This window comes from Acanthopagrus latus, chromosome 20 (assembly GCF_904848185.1).
Source record: "Acanthopagrus latus isolate v.2019 chromosome 20, fAcaLat1.1, whole genome shotgun sequence".
Classification (NCBI taxonomy): Eukaryota; Metazoa; Chordata; class Actinopteri; order Spariformes; family Sparidae; genus Acanthopagrus; species Acanthopagrus latus.
Window position 1 is genome coordinate 18,278,119 of NC_051058.1, and position 20,176 is coordinate 18,298,294.

The following is a 20,176-nucleotide window of genomic DNA, read 5'->3' on the forward strand; positions in this document are numbered from 1 at the left end:
ACAAAACAATGGGCTGAAAGATACTAAAACAGGAACGGAGACCCTTAAATTCAATATGGCTTGTGGTTAAGGTGTTGCAGCGTTTGCATCAGCCTGCGGAGGTCAGCTCAGAGACTCTCCTGAAGTATGTCAGGTATGTGAGTGCCGAGGAGGCTGAGGGCTCTGTTTTCTCCAGCGCTGCCACCAGACGTCCCTCACAATTGGTCCCCTCACCGCCCCGCTGCTGGATTAGGTTCCCCTCAACGCCCTTTTTTACTCCTGGAAACCCTGGAGCCCCCAGCTTTACCTCCGGTAGCTGTTTCCTGAGGGGGCCCTCAGCTTCGCAGACTGAGGCGGAGACCGACTAAGTCAGGCACATGACAAATACTTACAGAAAAGAAGCTCGAGGGAAAGAGGCTATTTTTGATTCTGATGCTTTCACAACATTTCACATGACCCGGTGGCTCCAGAGAGGGACAGACTGAGGACTCCCGTGGGTTCTTAGTTACACATATCAACATTTCTTTACTCGATGGAAGAAAATGTTATGTGTATAAAGGTGCCAGTGTTACCTATAGCTTTATAGCATAGTGACTAAAGGTATATAGCATTACATGATGGCATAAAAAAGGTACATTCCCTTTTCCCACTCCATATTCTTAAATCTTTGTTGTCAGCTCAGTTTACAGTTAAATTCCACAACATAATCAACATTTTGACATTTGACATTTTTTGTCACGTCGAGGACGCCACGCCAGACTGGAATATCTTGACAGCTCCTTGATTTAACACCTTTGTACAGACACTTGGCCTTGTTGGCATTTGGGGGACAAAAGTCAGATTGATTAATGAATTCTAATACTGAAAATGTTTTGAGGGGTCACAATATTCTTTTTCTAAAAGCTCGCCCTGACCTGAGCGAGTCACAGCTCTGCTCAGTGCGGCTGCAGGCGTTCTGCATGAGAAGGATTAGCTTCATCACTGATAATCCTGGTGAAACCCTGCGTGCACAGAGAGCCTGGCAGCATTTCTTACAACTTGTTGCCCACACTGCAACACTGTGGGAAAGGTTGTCCAGGAACGCAACCCAAACAAAGACAGAAAATAAAAAATGAAAAAGAATTTCGGGAATTCATTTGTTTAACAAATGTCGCATGTGCTGGTAGTCAAATCTGAAGTATGTGACCTCAATTCAGAGATATAAGATATGATTTGTCCTCCTGGAAGGTTCAGCAGACGCTGGTTTATCTGGGATCCTGTGATGTGCCTGTGATACAGTCGTGGTCCTCATCAAGAAGTTTTTTCTGGCAGCAGCTGTGTCCACAGTCCAAGCAAACAGCTTCCACACAGCCCTCCAGAAAACGCAAAAGTGGCAACAGGGTTTTTTTTTCTGTTTGACTGCACCCACTGTACGTGCCGACATGCACCAACAATGATGTCGCTGATGAAAACTGAGTATCTCTTTTCTGTTCGAGGACCTGCGAGGATGAGCTCAGAATCTGACAGCCTGTGTTTAAAAGGTAGCAGGGAGGTGTTCTGGTGCTCGGGTGTCCTTCCTCAAGGTCCTCCTGGACGACTCACAGCACCAGCTTTGTCCCGAGCGTACAAAGACCACAGTGTTCATGGAGCTGGAGAGGACGGCAGCCGCGCCACAGCCCCGAAATGACAAGTCATTGACACACCTCAAGTGGTGACTTGTCAGAATTGGCAGAAACATGTTTGTGTGTGTGAGGAGACTAAAACAGGAGACAGACAGGACGGAGTTCAGAAGGAAAACAAAGATAAACTCAAACTGAATTTAAATTATTATCATTTTTAATTAGAAAATCAGCCTTCCTCGCTGTTGGATACCAAAAACAGGAAGGTACAGCTCATGACATTTAAAAGTCTTCATAAAGTGAATTTTGAATATACTGTAAATGAGCTGTGAATACCTACTTTCCACACCACACCTTGTGGATCTTATTCTCACAGTCTAATTCTGACCCTCATAACACAACAAAGGCTTTTCCCTCAGAGGACGAGCCGGCAACAGGGCAAACAAGGGCGAGTCATCAGAGGAAGGGTCTAATTAAGCACCCGAGCAGAAAGCTGTTCCAGGTAATATTACTGCAGCTACTAATAATCCGTCCAGCAGAGCCCATGAATCCGCTCAGCAAGAGGTTTACTAATGGTCATTAATGGTAAAGTAGCTCAGGGAAATTCATTTGGAAGTGCTTTTACTAATTTTTGCTGGAAGTTTGGTGATTTGAGTATTTTCAGTTTTTTGTGACTCCTGTCTGAAATCTGACTGCAGATTACACCTCGTATCTCTCATGTATCAGTTTATACTTCAGATAAGGAGGGTTAACTTATCGAAATGAAGATGGCCCCGCACAGATAACACGACGGCCTTGCGCTTCCCTTCCTTTCCCCAGAGGCCCACAATGTTGATGTTTTTGCAAAGGTGCATATTTGCATGTCAAAGTCCAACAAACAAACACAGTCTTTGTGAGGATTCTGTGCTGACCTCGCCTAGGTGGGGAAAAAATCCACCTGATGGTGGCGACACATTTGAATCGAGTGATATCAATCTCATACTCTCAGACATGTGCCTGCAGTGTTGATCACAAGGAAATGCATTTGGTTACAGGTGGATAGAGGTGCTGCTGATAAAAGACCCCACATTTATTGCTCACTTTTTTTTAATGATGACCCCCTGTGTGTTGTTTGTTAAACTTATGTCACTAGTCATTTCAGGATGATGTGTACTGGCTGTGCTGGTGACTTTTGGGAACCAAAATGCCCCGCAGGGACGATAAAGACTTTCCACTCCAGGCCACTTGAACATTTTGGTGCGGTTTCAGATAAAGGCACAGGTCCAGGAATTTTCTCTCACTCAGTTTAACATTGTGAGACAAGATGTTCTTCAAAATCTTTCATAAATTTCTCAGGGAACAATTCATGGATCTTGATGAAGAAAATCAGGCGGTATCTATGAGTCTCTGTTTTTATATGCATGTGGAGAGTCACCGAGACAGAAACAGGGATGTTGCCAGTTTTGTGAATCTTTTTTGAAAATGCTGTTAAAAGACTGATGAACCACTGTGTTTGCCCTGTATATGTGTCTATACAGTATATATCTATATATTACTCACTTAGCATGCGACCAATGCTGTTCAACTTTCCACTTTAATTATAGATAGAGCTGTTATGGTCTTTATGCTAACTTCCTGTGGCACATCTGTCCGAAATCTACAGCAAAACTGAAAATGTGTCCAAAGGACTCGAGGTATCTTCTGGACCATTAGCAGGGAGGGAATTGTCTTGAATTCTGAAATTGTGTCCGATGATTAACATAAGGATAAATAAACAACATCAGAAGAAAAAAGGATGCTTTAATTGTATTTCTGTAGGCGTATGAGAGTATGTACATTTTTGGCGAGGTGCGCATTAGCGAAGGCGATGCTACATACAGGTAGGCTCTGTTGGCATGTAAAAAAACTGTGTACTTATAGAAAATGAAGCTGTAGGTCAACATAACTTTGCAATTGTAACCTACACCACATCCATGCGTCTAGTTTAGATTGGATATGAGACTTTGGGCTCACCGTTCAGTGAATCCACTCTGTGTCTACTCTGATTACAGTCGAGGTCACCCTGCTAGTAAATCATTATTTGGTTTTCTGGCGAGGTCACATGAAGGTCTCATGTGGTTGGGTAACCGCATATGAAGGGGGCCCCCGTGCATACCTTGTTTCTGACCAATCAGTGGCCCTGCACATGAACACCTCAGTCACTAAACACCTTTTGCTGCTCAAACCTGAGGCTGTCTGTGCAGTGGTGGCAGGACGGAGAGCTGTTAATGAACAACAGACATAGTTTACTTTCTGGAATTACAAAATAGTTTCAACATGTTCTGAACATCAGATGGACAAAGAGAGGCAGAAAAGTAGCAGGAGGGCTGTAAATGTGTACCCTGGCTCCTGATGTGAACTCATCGATGGCTACAGGGTTTTGGATGGAGGGAGGCTGGTGTTGTTTTGGAGAGACTGAGGCGCTTTGACTCTGGCTGTTATGTGCCAGAGCTCTGGGCTCAGGCTCGGCTGCCAATTCTGCTGGGCCGAGTTTATCAGTCGGTGCCTCGCTGGGATAAACAAAAGCAAAATGTAGTCATGGAAAATAACAAGGACATTTACACAGTGCTTAACTTCAGCAGAAGGTTTGAAGTAGCTGTGCTTTAGGTCCATTTTAAGGCTGCACAAGAAAAACGTGATGTATTAACGATGGATTTAACGATTATATTCAGACGTCTACATTAACTTTTTTTTTGCATCTTTCAGTGTGTTGTTTTGGTTCAGACTCATCAACTTCACGTTCATGCACAGCAGGCAGCTATTTTTAGTAAAAAATTTGCTGCATGTTCATCAACAACAGAAGACAAAGTAACAAACTAGCTGGTGAACATAGTGGAACATGAATATGACAGGACTTACCCCGAGGAGTCAGTGGGGGCAGAAAACAGAACTATAAAGAGAGTGAATGACTTACATTCATCAGATGGTCAGAAACACAGCTCAAAACCAACACTAACATGTTTTTGTCTTTTAAACCAGGAACAGCTGCTTCATGGCTCCTGCCAAATTGACCAGACTCCATTAACAGAAACAGTAATTGTATCATTGCTGAACACACTACATTCAAACTTGAAAAACAAAACAAAACTCAGAAAAAACATCTTTGTTTGTCTCCCCACTATTTCGACTATCTCCAACGCTGGTTTGGTCACGTTTGTGGATCACGTTTCTGTTGACTTTTATGATGTTAAAATGATGGGTTTTGTGCATGGAGTCCGGTGGAGTTGGTGAGAGTGACGTGTCGGCTGTTTCCTGGTGAAACAAACAGCAAATTGACTTCTTCATGAAAAGCTCTGCCTCTGCAAAATTTGCACATTTAGTGGACGTAGCTTGATGGTCAAAGTTTCACACGAGGATTACGACACAGCCCTTTGCAGATGTGTCACAACTGCCGGCTGTGCTGATCTACTGGACCCATTCCAAACACTTTTGTACCTATTAACGCAGACATAAACACAGGGCCTTAAATCAAAAATAATGGAATTTCTGTTTAATGACATTTGATATTCATTTGCTTTTACTGAAGTAAACTGTTGAATGCAGGACTGGTGTAATAAATGGACAGATGTGATGTGACTGCTTCTCCCACCACTTTCAAACTGTCCATGCATTGATATAAGCACTTGGGACGGTATTTGAATCAGTTATTTGTCTTTTCAGCCATCTGGAAAGTGTGTTTTGTCTCATCTGACACAGTACAAACAACCTCTTGCTGTACATCCCGCCCTGTGTGCTAAGTGCCAATTAAGGATATATTTTGTTCACACCACTTTTTTTTCCAAGCTTGGTCACACACCACCTATGTGTGTGTGTGTGTGTGTGTGTGTTTGTGATAATGACTAATTGGACAAACAGCTCGGTGTCTCAGATGCCGACGGTGCTATCAGCAGGATGCAGCCGCCTGTTCGTGGCACCAATTAGCTCACAGTGAGACGTCTCTCACACTCATGACGCTGCTGTTCCAGGAAGCTTCCATATTCCCCCGAACACACAACCTCGTCCTCCTGTAAACACATCGGACACCGCGGTGAGGCTCACCGCCAGAGAGATGTGACAGGTTTCACACTGTAGTGTGCGATGATCTTTCATATATTAGATACCAGGTGCACGTTTATCCTGATTATCTCTACTGCCTTCCACGACAGTATATTGACTTTCTACCATCTCTGATGTGCTGTGGTCTCACTGAGAGGCCGTGTGATTCTGTAGACTTTCACAAATGTTTCTGTTTTCTTTGTTAAAGAGTGTTTGTGCTTGATTGTGAGCACCCTGAGGGAGATCCACTGTGGCCGCAGGGTGATGGGAGACAACCAAAACCAGTCTGTAGGTTATCAGTCACATCAGTTTAGGAGGGGAATGCCAAAAACTACATCACTGGGTTTTCTTTATATTATTATTAGGACATGAGGGTAACTTAAGCAAACAAGTGGTTATAGGATAGTTACAGTTTATTATGACCTGGGTCCTGTTTTTTTAGTTTTGTCCACCATCAACCGCTGAAAACAATAACCACAGCCAAAACAACAACTCACAGTCAGGGGTGCTGAGGGGTCAGTTTATATAATGATGTAAAAGGTGCAATTATACATGTATAAATCACATTTTTACTGGCCATATGTGAGCAGATTGTAACTTGACATAAAAAAACAACACCTTTCCAGTCTCTCTTGGTTGCCTATACATGCCTGTGGATCAATATGTTTCAGTTATTTAATGCTGCTGGACTTTGGATTTCTCTGTGAAGGGCGCAGGTCAGATCAGGTCGACAGTCCAGAGGATGCGACTTCACGCACGTTCTCGAATGCCTCGTCTCAGCGCCTCTCTCTGCACGCAGAGGGCAACCAAGCAGCTAATGTTAGTTTGGAACTGAATTGCTCATGGTGAGCTCCACAGCGGACTGCCAGTCGTCTACCTGTGAGTGACTGTTACTGTTGGCATCAAACCACCATGTATCACAGTGAGGAGCATCGGGCATCACGAGGAGCTGATATTGTAATAGTAATCTAAACCAGGCCTGAAATGAAGAGCTGAATGTCCTGTTTTGACCCTGCAAACCTTACATAATACATCAGTCCTGTTACTGGTGCCCTCTGTGATAAACTGAGGCCAGGGCTTTGTAAGTAATGAGATCCTTCCTCTGGACATGAAAGGTGAAAAAAGACAAAGCATTTTTGCTGCATATTCTGCTTGAATCCTCTCAGGTCTTATCTGGCCTGCAGCAGAATCACCCCTACTACACCCGTTGTGTTAAAGGAAGAATCGGTGATAAAACACATGTGATAACGGGGCGCTGCTGAGCCTGAAATAGAGCCGGGATGTGGCCTCGTACCACCTCCTCAGGAGACCTGGAGGTTATCAGGCCACAGCACTCGGACCGCTCATAAATCACAGCGTTACCGCAGCAGCGAGCAGCCGGAGCCAGTTCAATGAACACTCAGGAAATATGAGTACGGGGGAGGTGTGTGTGTGTATGTGTGTGTGTGTGCGTGTGATTACATAAGCTCATGCAGCAACTAATAAAGTTGTGACTGTTGGGAATTGTAAGAACTGTATAAAAATGTTGCTCTAACTGGGTCACACTGAATTTGACAAAATGCTCTACTCATCATTTAACTGCATAATGTTATGTATTTATAAAATGATTACTTTAAATAGGATGTTATTTCTGTGTGTGTGTGTGTGTGTGTGTGTGTGTAGTCTGGGCTCTGTCCAGATCTTTGTGGCTCGGAGGAGGTTTTGTGGTCAAGGTCCTAACAGCTCTTGGCAGATTCTGGAAGTTTCTCAAAATCCCCTCTGATCCCCATTTAAACACATATAAACTTTCCTGACACTCATTTAACACACCTTATTTATTCAATTTATATTCTAAATAGGCCTTTATATCACTGTAAGCACAAATTTTAATAAAGTTAGACATATTATACTCAAGAAACACATCTGATTTCTCTGCAACAGCGCTGTTTTCCCCCTCTGTTTTAACTCCTGTCTCTTTAAGGCCCCTCCTCCTGAATAACACATCTGAATAACGTCTCCCCTGATTGGTCAATTCACACATGCCTTCGATGCCTTGGCAACAGCAGAGCATCTGTGCTAAATCAATTCTCAAGTGCCAAACTAGCTGCTAGGCATAGATGACACAAAATGTGTGACAGGGTGGCGCAGTGTGATGTCACAAAGTCACAGAATTAAAGGCGGGGCTACTGACGAGGCGTTTCAGGAGCAGTGTTTTCTGTAGGAGAGAGGAGCTTCTGTTGGTGCCGACTTTGACCTTTTACGTGCACAAGAACATATAAAGTACTGAAGGAAAGGGAACCAGAACAAAAAAGCACAACAGGTCTCCTCTCACTTAGAAGAACCCAGCTACACACCAACATGCTTCCAGTATTTATGCTAAGCTAAGCTAACCACTTCCTGGTTCCAGCTCTGTGCTAAACTCACACAGATGAGTGCGCTTTCAAGCTTCTGATCTCGGAGAGAAATTCAATAAACTAATTCCCCCAAAATGGTGAACTACTCATTTTAAATCATTACTCTGTAAATGTCTTCAGCGAGGGTTGATGTCAGATGCACTACACGCCTGATGTCATGGCTTGTGGATTCATTCAAATCACTTGACATTTGATCGTCATGCTGCTATTTGCACACTCAAATAAACCTGCTATCTCTCCGTATGTGCAGTGCAGGCGGGACTGGAGGAGCCGTCTGACATTTCAACAGCAGAGATGACACACAGGCGCTGGACTGAGTAAACAGACATTGATAGTCAGAAATAAAAGGAAATAAACTTTCTGCTCCGCATGAATCCCCTTCAGAGTCAGAGAGGATGCTCAGGGATATAAATATAGCACTCTGCGGTGTTCTCCTCCCTCACAGAGACACTGAAGATGCTCCAGATAACTGAAAGCAGGATCAATTATTTCCGTCTCCTCTAATGACCCTGAATGAATTCAGCCATCTGACGTCGGATCGATCAATCTATTTGAGTTGATGAGCACGATTGGATTTGCTGTCATGTAACACCGGACATCCAGCTTCTCACAGAGCAGCAGCGTGTCCTCATCAAACCACATACATGTTGTGTGCGTTTGGTTGTTGACGGTTGGCTGATATGCAAAGTCTTTATTCAAATAGATAACACATTGTATGTGTTTGGAGTAATGCTGTAAATAGTAAAATGTTAAGGAAAACGGTCTCCAGTGTCATGTTTGTCTTCAGCCAGACATCACTGTTTGCATAAATGGATTATCTAACTCTTTAAAGGAACAGTACACCCAAAGATTCAGTTGCTATGGTCGACCGATGCTCTCTGACTGCCCTCATCATTTCACTTTAACAAAGTATCTTCATCAGAAAACACAAAGTAACATCACAAGTGAATATTTATTTGCTGTACATAAAGGACAATTCACACACTGGCTGTGATCTGTGATCAATTAAAACATGTCAGTACATCAAAATAAAGGCATTATTAACGACTCCCTGTGTGAGATCTATTCCAACTTTTCCATCCCCTCTTTTTATTTTCTTTCTAAAAGCTGAAACATAAAAATGGTGTTTCCTGTCAATGATTAAGCAAAATGTGTGTCTACTGTTGCACTGGACAGTTTGAGCACCAGGATAAATCACTAGCTGTGTGTGAAGCTCTTCACTCATTCACTCACAGCACATGATCACAAGATTCTGGTATGTTCTGATTTCAGTTTCCACTTGGAGAAGGACTGAAAAATGACGTCTGAGTTGTCGTTAATTCAACATTAGAATAAATGTGTACTGATCTGTATGTTGGTTGTTTTAGACATGAAACTCACTTGGTTAGTGTGAGGAAACGATCATGTTTTGGCATTTAATCCTGAAAATGTCCGTATGTCTTATTTAAAAAGTCCATGGAAATTGTCTCCAGCTCTTCCAATATGTCTTCCAAGTCTTCCAATATGAAAGTCATCCTATAAACATGTCATGTACGTCATACATACGTGTACGTTAAACGTAATATAAGACATATTGAAGAAATGTCAATATGGTAACATACCAAATTGGGAAATTTATGATTCCGATTCTGACAGCACATATGACACATATATCACATATTTGTGATTTGCCGAAACGTTAACTGCCAACATCTTCTGCTCGTGGCTGGGCAGCTTTAGTCGCAGGCCGTTAACCACTCCAAGTGGACTGCAAAAGATGGTGACGCCCACATGCCTTTTTTAAAATGCAACTCTGTTCACGTGCTGATAAATTAAATGCACAACAGTAGTTAGCTTTTGTGGGGGAAGTCCCACAGAAAGTACTGTGTGATGAAAAATATAAAATAACACATTCAGACATCAGTGAACAGCGAAGGATTTCACACACAGCCTTCTATTATTTTGTTTACGTTCAATAACTACAGCTCCCATGAAGCTGCCGTCGCTAACGTTCAGGGATGTGTTGTCATTCAGCGCTAACAAAATGATTCATGACACAATTTCACCACCTGATTCGCACAATCGATTGAATGAAGTTAGACAAAAATAATTAAATAGCACACAGCAGTGCTATAAATAATGTTAAATACACATATTCATGCAGTTGCTTTCATGCAGTGTTGAGGCATCGGCACATTAGCAACATATTTACATCAATTCAGAAACAGTCGCTCAGTTACACACATGAACGTTGTGGTTAATGACAATATTCACATTTCAGGCACAAGAACATTTGCTGACTTCTATCATTAAACTCGACCATGCACAATATTTCTTATAGGACGTGAATGGAGTCTGCTTTCATGCTGAACTGAGTGACGATCGCTCCGTCGGTGCAGTGACAGTTATGTTTACGGTGTGTGTCGGGAGAAGGGGTGGACTTTGTGTACACGTGAATATCATACCGGGCCAAAGACAATCCCAACATTGAGCCACACCTTTCTCTCCAGCCATGTTTTTGCGCCGTCAGCACCGTCACTCTCCATCTGTGCACATTTCTCTCTCAGTGAACAGCCACCATTGCAAAAAAAGTCTTTGTTTGGCAGCAAAGCCGTGGCTTCATCCCCCTCGCTTTGACTTCCAAATGAAGCTCTGTACTGTCTGATACCCAGCGGCACATGGCGAATCAGTCAAAAGAAGGTTTTAGCTGTTGTCCATCGGGGTTGATGACCCAGCGTTCGCGCCCACATGTTAGGGACTGAGAGGTTCCTCTTAGAACCAGCTTAGGGAACCACGGATAACAGCAAACGAACAGTCAGCAAGTGTGAGTGAAAAGACGTGAACTGAAGCTACTGTGACTGGGTATAGAGATCCACAGCGTGTTCACCACTGAGACGTCCTATGCAGACCATTTCCCTGCAAGAGAAGAGAGACACGGTAAAGACAAACAGCAGCATAGTGAGATTTTGAATGGAAACTGCACCTAAAGGCTTTGTTTAAAGTATTAACTACCCACTGAAGGCTTTAAAAGTTGGCTCTGAAAAGTTTACAGCTTGCTCATTTGTGGAAGAAAACAATCACAGCAGTTTGAGTATGTCTCCAAATTCTTTCTCTGCCATTTTTTTAATTTGCAGCGATTCCCCTAATTGATCAAAAAAACATATTCTGTGTCACCTATGTCCCAACTTCTTGCTTGAAAGTCCTTTTCCCAGTCCTGTGACCAGATATCTTCCTGGAAATAGAAAGCTAAACACTTTTCAAAGCCATCTTAAAAGGTAAGAGACAAGATTTCAGGTCTCAGATATAAAGATTTAGAAGATGCATTCACCTACAGAGGAGTAAAAAGTATGATTATAAGGCCAAAAAGAGACAAATCATGTCAAATCAAACCCTTCTCAGCCGGAGAGAATCTACAGAGTGCACTCGGGCCCAACCACCATATTGAACAGACGAGGTAAAGAGACACAAGAGCTCGAGAGTACGAGCTCCCCAAGGTGAGAAAAAAAAGCCCAGACAAAGAAGTGATTCATAGTCAACCTGTAGAAGACGTTGCTATGGATACAGCGGGAGCCGAGAGGTCGACATGCACAGCGGCGGGAGAATAGAGAAAGCATCTGGAGGTGAGCAAGTGATAGGAGGAAACGAGTGCAGCGGAGGAGGAGCGGCGTCGGGGGGGCTCCGGAGGGGGCCACGACCTACGCTATTTCCGTTTGTCTGTGTGTGCCCAGTGCTCCCGTTCTCGGTGTGTGTGGACGGGGTGCTGCTCCCGCTGTTGGCTGCAGAGTGGGTGGAAGCTCTGGGAATGACCATGTCGAAGGAGTCCTGAGGGTGCTGCGTGAGGTCACAACACGGCGCATGACAAAAACATCCAAGAAGGGAGGGAATCGTTTACATACCTGCACTTTGGAGTCACACCTTTGAATCATTGCCATAAACAGATTTGTCTGATATCACCTTGTGGGTGCTGCTCCCTGAACATCACTGCAACTGACCGAAAAGCAACATCCACAAAGTCTAAATTTTGAGCAAGAGGTTGTGGCTAATTGGGTGAAGTTTGGAACATATTGTTATATTGTTGACTTATGAAGCTGATTACTTTCAGCTTTCTGCTGCAGTTTGGTGAGGTGAAGGAAAGGGTAGTTTGCTATGACATTACAAAAACATGATCATTAGCAGCACTTTCAAATCCTGGTCTATTTTTATCAACTCCTGTTTCACTATTGCTGTGCTGCAGGCACCATTTCCCAAACAAACCACATTTTTATCTGACTCTGAATTATGACTCACTGTAACAACCTAGCTGCCATAAAAGTGACACTGTTTAATTATATATTTTTTTATATATATTTCATCCCAACACAATACTGACATATGCTCACATAGTCACCTGTAGGTTTACTTCTGGTATTATGTAACAAACCTACACAGCAACTCTAATATCAGACTGGCAAGACACACCATCCCATGGCGCTTGATATTTTATGGGTATGTGCATCCGTGGACCAGAATACAATTTGGAAAAAGCACTGCTCCTAAAATTCAAATAAACTGTAATTCACTATTGGAGATGTAACAGATGATTTATTATCAAATAACTGACTAACACCGGATATAAAGTGTGTGTGAGTGTACTTTACACCAGCAATTTATTTGCTATATTCAAATATGCGTCTCCATAAATAACGCACACAGGGTTTTATATCTTTATACTCACATTTGTCACTGCTTTGGTGATGAGAGCCAGCTCGGTGGGCTGGTACACTGAACTCCGCAGCTGACCGGTGTAGCCGCTGTATGGAGACACCGGCTTGGACGCTGTTAAGGACACACAGAGACAACAAATGTAATTCTTCTGTCACCTGGCAAGCCCTCTCTGTGCAACCATCTCTTTAATCTTTTCATTAGAAGAGGACCATCAGGGACAATCTGCCATATCCTGTTTGTGAGGACAATGTGAGGATTAATGATTATGTCAATGATTAATGCAACACCCAGCAGAGATGGACGCGAGACATGACTCTGTCACACTTTGTGTCACACAGTAAATTCTTTTCCCCTGGATGAGACTGTTGCCACACCTCAGTTGCCATGTAGACAGTGCAAACACAAGGCGTGATGTTTCTGGTGGGAATCAGTCAGAGTGGGAGTGTTTGCATGTGATACAGTGGTGAGATGCAGTTAGGTACGAGACACTCATTAACAGATGTGAGTCAGAGGACACACTGTCTCCTGGTACCTGACTGAAACTCTGGGAAAGCTTAGTGTGCATTGTGTTTGATTGAATTTTCCTGTCTGAATACAATTATTGACTTTTTAGTCACAGCTCACAATAATAGAAGATAAATTTGCCATCTGGGGAGTGAAGTGATGAGGCATGAAGACAAATATTGCTGTTATGTGTGATAAAGCCAGATCACACAACAGCTGTGTGTATACAGTATTTAACATTAATCAAGAACCAGAAACAAGATCTGACAAAATCTCCAGAGAGACAGTGACTGCCTTTGCAAACTTGGTTCTTATTTTTTCGTCTGAACGTTAGATGTGTGTTCTGATCATTTTTACTGCAGGTTCAGCTCAGGTCTTTGACAGCAGCGTATCAAATTCTGTGGGCTCATCATGCAGATGCAAACGAGCCTGTTGGGAAAAATGTTTTTGTGGACTTGAAACTTTCCTCCCATCTTTACAAGGTCATTCTGCATTTTCTGTGATAAGACGACTGTAATACAAACAGTCTGTACAGCTCAGAGTTTCTCAGGTGTTCACATGACAAACTGTAGGTCGAATTTTACGATGCAGGCCCCGGTAAACATTTTAATGTGCAAGATGTAATGAGGGAGGTGACTGTATGACAGGTCACATGCAAACTGCTTGAACTTTCTTTAAGTCGTGACCTCACGGACAAACTGAGACTATTCAAAGTTGTCGACCAAGCAAATATTTGGTTTACAGTGAAAAAGGGAGTGAAAACTGCTTCCCCTCAAATGAAAATGTGGAGCTTTGCACGAGGCAGGAGTAGTGTCACAATACCTGCGGAAACAAAGGGCAGGAGATCTCATTTCTGGATTTTAGGCCTCATTCCTTCAGCACTCTATTCAGTTTCTCCTACAACAATGAGGGCTGTAAATTCAAGACAAAATACAACTGATTTCTACGTTTAAATGTCTAAAAACAACCTTATTCTTGTGATATATTTTGCTTGGTTCCAAACCCACTGAAATCCTACTTTTGTGCGTTTTCACATGTTGCTGTACCTTCTGGGGCAAGATTAAATGATATGTCAGAGAGAGAAGAAATGACACTATAAAGGTGAAACAAATATTTCTCAGGGAAGCTTTGGTGCTACGTACCTTGGTTGGGCTCGTCCATGGAGAAAGCCTTATTCTCCATGAACATGTTCTGGGAGCTCTGCTCCTTGAGGATGGTCTCGTAGCCCACTCCTCGGTTCGGGTACATCTCTTCCCCTAAACTTTGCTGGCTTTCATCATCACTGGTCAGACAGCAGATTTCCGGAATGGTGTAGATGATGAGGAACACCCATGCATTTGCCACCAAGGCGATGGCCAATGTGGGGTCGTCCCATGTGGGCCCGCCGGTCCTCGCGTTTCCGTAGACATACATGACGATCCACGCCACCCAAATACCCACGGAGAACAAGCTGGTGAGAAGGATACAGACGCCCTCCATCTTCCACTGCTTGTGCTTTCCCGCCATGATGGCCAGACTTGCCACCAGCACGGCCAGGATCAGGGTCATCACGTAGATCAGCGCCATGACGAAGTCCTCGTTGGCGATGTTGCATGGTGAGGTCATGGCTTTCCTAATTTCATCCGTAGCATTGGGTGGAACTGGTTGGCGCACTATTGTGATGATCAGCCACTCCGTGTTGACCACCACCTCCACCAACCAGAGCCCCAACGCCCCCAGACATAAGGCCCACGCCCGGGGCCCGCTGTTCCTCCTGGCGAGGATGTTCAGCCTCACGCACTGCATCAGGAGGCAGGCGAAGCAGCCGCCGAACAGCACCCCGAAGAGGAACCTCCGCGAAGCACAGGTGGAAAAGTCCTTCCCCACGATGAAGGCAAAGGTGAGGCAGAAGAGGCCGGCAGTGAAATCCAGGAAGAAAGCGTGGAGAGCGACCGAGCTCTTACGGTTCTTGTTTTGCGTGAAGGGAATGCTGGCCAACAGCGCGATGAAGAGCACAAAGGAGAAGACGATGCCAGCAGCCGCGAAGGCCTCCAGCACGATGCCCCACACGGCGCTGATGTCACACAGGTTGTAATAAAGCGAGTCCACATTCGGGCCGCAACCCTGAGGGGTGAAGTTGGCCGCCATGGGTACGAGGAGAGAGTTCTGTTCAGACGGACAAACAGGGAAAGTCTGAGAGAGGTTGGATGTGGACAGAGCTTAACAAAGACTCACGTACGTCACCAATGCTGGAAAAGGATTATGTAATCTACGCCCAATTAAGCAAATATTACACTTGCATGAGTCAGTAAACACACGTTAATATCTTTGTGATGATGTTTACACAGTTAATAAATGATACCAAGTGACTTAACCGTCGTTCAGAGTTGGAAAGAGTCATCCAAGACCTCAGCTGTCACCAAACGTCAGAGGAATGTCAAACTCTGACATTAATCATTAATGGAGTCCGAGGACAAATACTGTTTCTGCACACTGTGATTACACTGTGATCCATGTGGTGAAAGTGCATTTAACCAGGAGAACTGTAGTTTGAACATTTCAAATGTGACTATAAGACATTTTCTTCCACTGGACAACATGACATCTGTCCGATTTGTGAATAAACGTCTCCACAGTCTCTGTCTGGTCTCTCTGCTGTGTCTGCCTCGTTTCTTTTGTCCCTGTCAGATCCAATTACAGTGAACTGAGGACAGACTCGGAGGCAAATCGATACCAGCGTGGTGGCTGATGTTCAGTCTTTCTAACTTCTGTAACTCAATCACAGCAAAGATCTTTTCTGGGACGGAGAAATCAACCTGTTCTGTCTCTCCACGTGCACAGACATGGTTCGTCCCTAAGTTTCGAGGTCATTTCTGATAAGTGACAGCGACTTTGTGAGCACAGTCTGTCCCTCAAACTACTCATCTAATTTTCATTTTAGTGCATGACCTCTGACTAATCAAAGACACAAAGTTTTTAAAGTACAACAGTATTCTATAAGATATAAGGCACTTGAAACTGAGTAAAGGCCTGTGGTGCATCTGTATTAAAGCTGAAACGATTAGAAAAGAAGTTGCCAACTGTTTTGACAATCCATAAACCTTTTAAGTCATTTTTCAAGCAAATATATCAAACATTTCCTCCTTAAATGTGAAGTTTTGCATCTTTTCTTCGTGTCTTATGACAGTAAATGAAGAATCTTTGGGTTTTGAATTGTTGGTTGAACAAAAGAAGGAAAAATACATCACTGGGAAAACGCGATGAGCATTTTCACACAACAAATTGTTTACTCAGGAAAATCGCCAGATGAATCTACAATCACACTCTTTTGTTGGTTACAACCCTGCACTGCACGAAGACAACGCCCAGCGCTCTTCAAATGGAATTCATTTTCACCTCTGCTACCATCGAGAGCTCAAGGACAGAACGTTTTATGGCAATTTCTGAATGCTCAGATGAGAACGAGTTTCATTCCAGTACGAATACGAAAAAGAGAAATTTCAAAATATGAAGATAAACAACAAGGCAGCAGTTTGGCTTTCAAAGAATCTCAAATCCTCAGCAGGTTCATGTTAACAACCCCAACACGTGAAGATAAGTCCAAGGACATGACAAACTCAAACTGATGACTTTTTGTCACACAGAGCTAAATCACTGACATGACAAAGTGAAACCTGTGATTACATCAGATTCTTAGGAACAAGAGCCAACAAACCAGTCAAATAATAATGAAACTCCTCGTTTTCCTAGGAAACAGCAGAGACAGCTGGTAATTGTTTTCAATCACTTTGCATGATCTTCATGATCAGCAGGAGGAGTTTTGCTTAGTTATCAAAATAGGTCATCAAAGTGAGCTGTTGATGAACTGTTGATGGGAACTCATTTAAGAGCTCAGGAAAGGAAACTGAACATCGACATTATAATGAAAACCAGGGTGATCGCCATCTGCTGATGAAGATCAGCTGTGTTGTGATCAAAAGCTCCAGAACCTCAACTAAATGGACCTCGTGATGAGATTGTTTGACTTAACTTAAATCCAGTCGAATAACACTGAAATCAACAAACTGTTTCGGGGGGACCACATTCTCTGAGGAGCTCCGTGGGGGCCAGGTTCATAGTTCTACACTGTAATGTGATTAAATGGAAATCTCTTTCATGATAAGAACCATTATAACACAACAAAGTCTAAACTGGAATGACGATAAGAAAACTCCTGCAGCAACACTTCCTGCATTGAATGTTTAATCAATGTATGTCAAACAACACTGTCGTCGTTGTTTGCCTGCAGCTTCCTGATCAGAACTTTATCACAACATGATGCAGATCCAATACACAAAGACTGGAAGTCAGTAAGAGCACAAGAGTTCACTGGTTTTTTAACAGTTTTGTCATCATGATCAATGACTCTAACTCATCTATAAACCTCTTATTACATCCATTTACATTTCCTGCACATCTGCAGGCTGCAGCTGAGGATAATGATGCTTTTAATTTGAGAAATAAACACCACATTTGTTTCAATAGGATGCAAATCATCCTTAAACTTCCTCCTCTTAAATTAAATGGCTGGGCTTCAGACTATAGTCTGGTTTAAGTATCCTAGTTTGTGCATCTGAGCCATTAATAAACTGTTGAACAAACCTCCAGATGTATTCAGGGATATAAATGGGCATTATATACACTTTTAAACACAAACTAAAAAACAGATAAAGAGCTAAATATCACGTTGCTCCCTTAAAATCGACAAATGTTGAATGGAGTTTGGTCAAATCGCACTTGGAGTAACCCATCAACACGGATATATTCACCTGAAATGACTGAATTATGCGATCACATCTCCAAATGCACAGAAATAAATATGTTAAGAGACCTAATATAACGCAGTAGATGTACCTGTGTGTCTGTCTGCAGCCTTGACACGCTTCTCCAGTCTTCACCTGCTGCAGTTGTCGGTAAATCCTCGAGAGCACAAAGATCAGTCGCGAAAAGTTTCCTCTCTAAAGTCCAGAGCTCGCAGATTTCCCCCCTCACACTGACCCCAGAACAGCTCAACTCCCATTAAATGTGGACATTAAAGTTTGAGAGTAGTTCACGAGTGTTTTCCACCGAGCCGACGGCTGTGATGCGCTCTCTCTCTCTCTCTCTCTCTCTCTCTCTCTCTCTCTCTCACACACACACACACACACACACACACACACACGCAGTCTCTCTCTCTCTCACACACACACACACACACACACACACACACACACACACACACACACACACACACACACACACACGAGTTTTGTCACGATACCAAATCATTTCTACCTCAACATCATGTGTTTGCACATCAGCTGTATAAGGTGGATTATTTGTGTTCATAACTTTAAATATATTAATTTAAATAGTCAAAATGCAAGACAGCGTACCTGAAACACCTGAGAGTGGAGTGTGAGGACCTCTGCTGGTGAGAAGAGTTAAATCCAGCTGCAGTTTGTGGACATTCAGCCACATGAGGGGGCAGCAAAGCACAAAAGACACCAATATTCAGTCAAGGATGCCTGCGTTTGCTCAAGTACCACAACCAAGCACAAAAACCATGTGCATGCACTTGTGCTTGTAAAATGTCATTGTATACCTTCCTTTATGTGTTCTCCTCCTTCTTTTAGATTAGCTGAAGTAGTTAAAATGACTCAGATTCAAACAACTTCATTAATCAGCTTACACATACCGAAACATAGAGCAACATGTAGACACAACAATATGAAAATAAATAAAAACAGTTCTATCAGTTGTGACAAATATTGTTTAGATCACTATTTCAGTTGATTTGAGTCACAATGTCACTGTTTCAGAGCGCAAAACTCATTAAAACGTGTCACTAAAAGTGTATTTTTGTGGTAAATCTACACTTTTCCAATTCAGACTCCATAGATAAAATAAAATAAAATCTATATTTTATTCTTCTGTTTATTTGACATATTCCGTTAAAATGTAAATATTTTTCATGAGTATTTTATAATGTCTGGTGTAACATGATAAAAGGAACAAGTGAGGTTTGATTTGGATCCATCAGCACCACCATGTGGAGCTCTGCCTCACAGGATTGTTTTAGTCGAAACATTTTTTAGATTTTTTGGCCACAGCTCTTTCAAAGTAAAAAGGCTTTGATGGTCTTCAGTTCTTCTTCAGCAGCGTGTTCACACACATGGTTGACCTTGTTCCTTCATATCTCAACTGCGTTCATTTAACCTTCTCCACATTACAGATCACATTGTGCCTGAAAAGGTCATTTATTACTTCTTTAATATGTTTTTATATATATAACAGGTGCGTCCTGTCATGAACAGCCATCATTCTCAAACACATTGTGCAGCTTCAACCAAACAGGGGCCCAGATCAAGCCTGAGCAATTCATCAAGCTCAGACAGAAATGTTCCCGTAGGTGGCGCTGTAGCAATGAATTACAAATGTCACCTCTTCAACCACTGGCCCAGTGTTTGAAGAGGTGATTCACCAAACACCTGCGGCTGGATTTAAGATAAATTTGTATAAATAATGAACACAACATCTACAGTATTTCAGCTGAAATGTGACTGTGAGTTTGAAACCTTTCAGTGAGGCTCTACTGTACGCGAAGCTCTCAGGTGGTGTGAAATGCGACTTTTCTAAACTTAAAGCTGCTTAAGAGGGAAAAGTGGGGGAAGCTGAAAGATTAAGGATGTAAGGATCCATAATCCAAAATGCCAGGAGTCTGATTTGTGAAATTCCAGTGTAGAAAACCCAAATTTCTTTATTATTTTACTATTATTATTAAAGTAAAAGTTGACAAGACTCTGTTATAAAAAAACAAACATGAAAGAGTAAATCATTACACATCCACATGAATATATATGCATACACATATCTAATTGTGCTCTGTAAATTAAGCGTTGAGTTCTGACAGTATGAGTGGGGATTTTGGTGTGCTTGAGGTCTTGGTCAATGATTAAAGGAGCAGTC

General features: G+C 42.7%; 1 protein-coding gene across 3 annotated transcripts; it reads right to left on the minus strand.

Moving 5' to 3' along the window:
- Positions 1-8,956: 8,956 nt before the first annotated feature.
- On the minus strand, positions 8,957-18,312 carry gprc5c (G protein-coupled receptor, class C, group 5, member C). Of its 3 annotated transcripts, none has more exons than XM_037082539.1 (5): positions 18,083-18,312; positions 14,353-15,355; positions 12,717-12,817; positions 11,702-11,833; positions 8,957-10,918 (listed from the first exon to the last, which is right to left on the minus strand). In XM_037082539.1, the coding sequence occupies exons 2-5, from the start codon at positions 15,335-15,337 to the stop codon at positions 10,886-10,888; spliced, it is 1,251 nt and encodes a 416-aa protein (XP_036938434.1). In that variant the 5' UTR covers positions 15,338-15,355; positions 18,083-18,312; the 3' UTR covers positions 8,957-10,885. The 3 variants fall into 3 exon arrangements, with proteins under 3 accessions (XP_036938434.1, XP_036938435.1, XP_036938436.1); XM_037082540.1 differs by having other exon boundaries at positions 11,698-11,833; XM_037082541.1 differs by lacking the exon at positions 11,702-11,833.
- Between the last annotated feature and the right edge of the window lie 1,864 nt (positions 18,313-20,176).

Coding starts and splice junctions, on each gene's coding strand:
- gprc5c (XM_037082539.1), bottom strand. CDS start 15,337: ATGGCGGCCAACTTCACCCCTCAGGGTTGCGGCCCGAATGTGGACTCG. Junction 11,834..12,716: donor TCACCAAAGCAGTGACAAAT/GTGAGTATAAAG, acceptor GACCTCACGCAG/CACCCTCAGGACTCCTTCGA. Junction 10,919..11,701: donor CACAGACAAACGGAAATAGC/GTAGGTCGTGGC, acceptor CTTCTCTTGCAG/GGAAATGGTCTGCATAGGAC.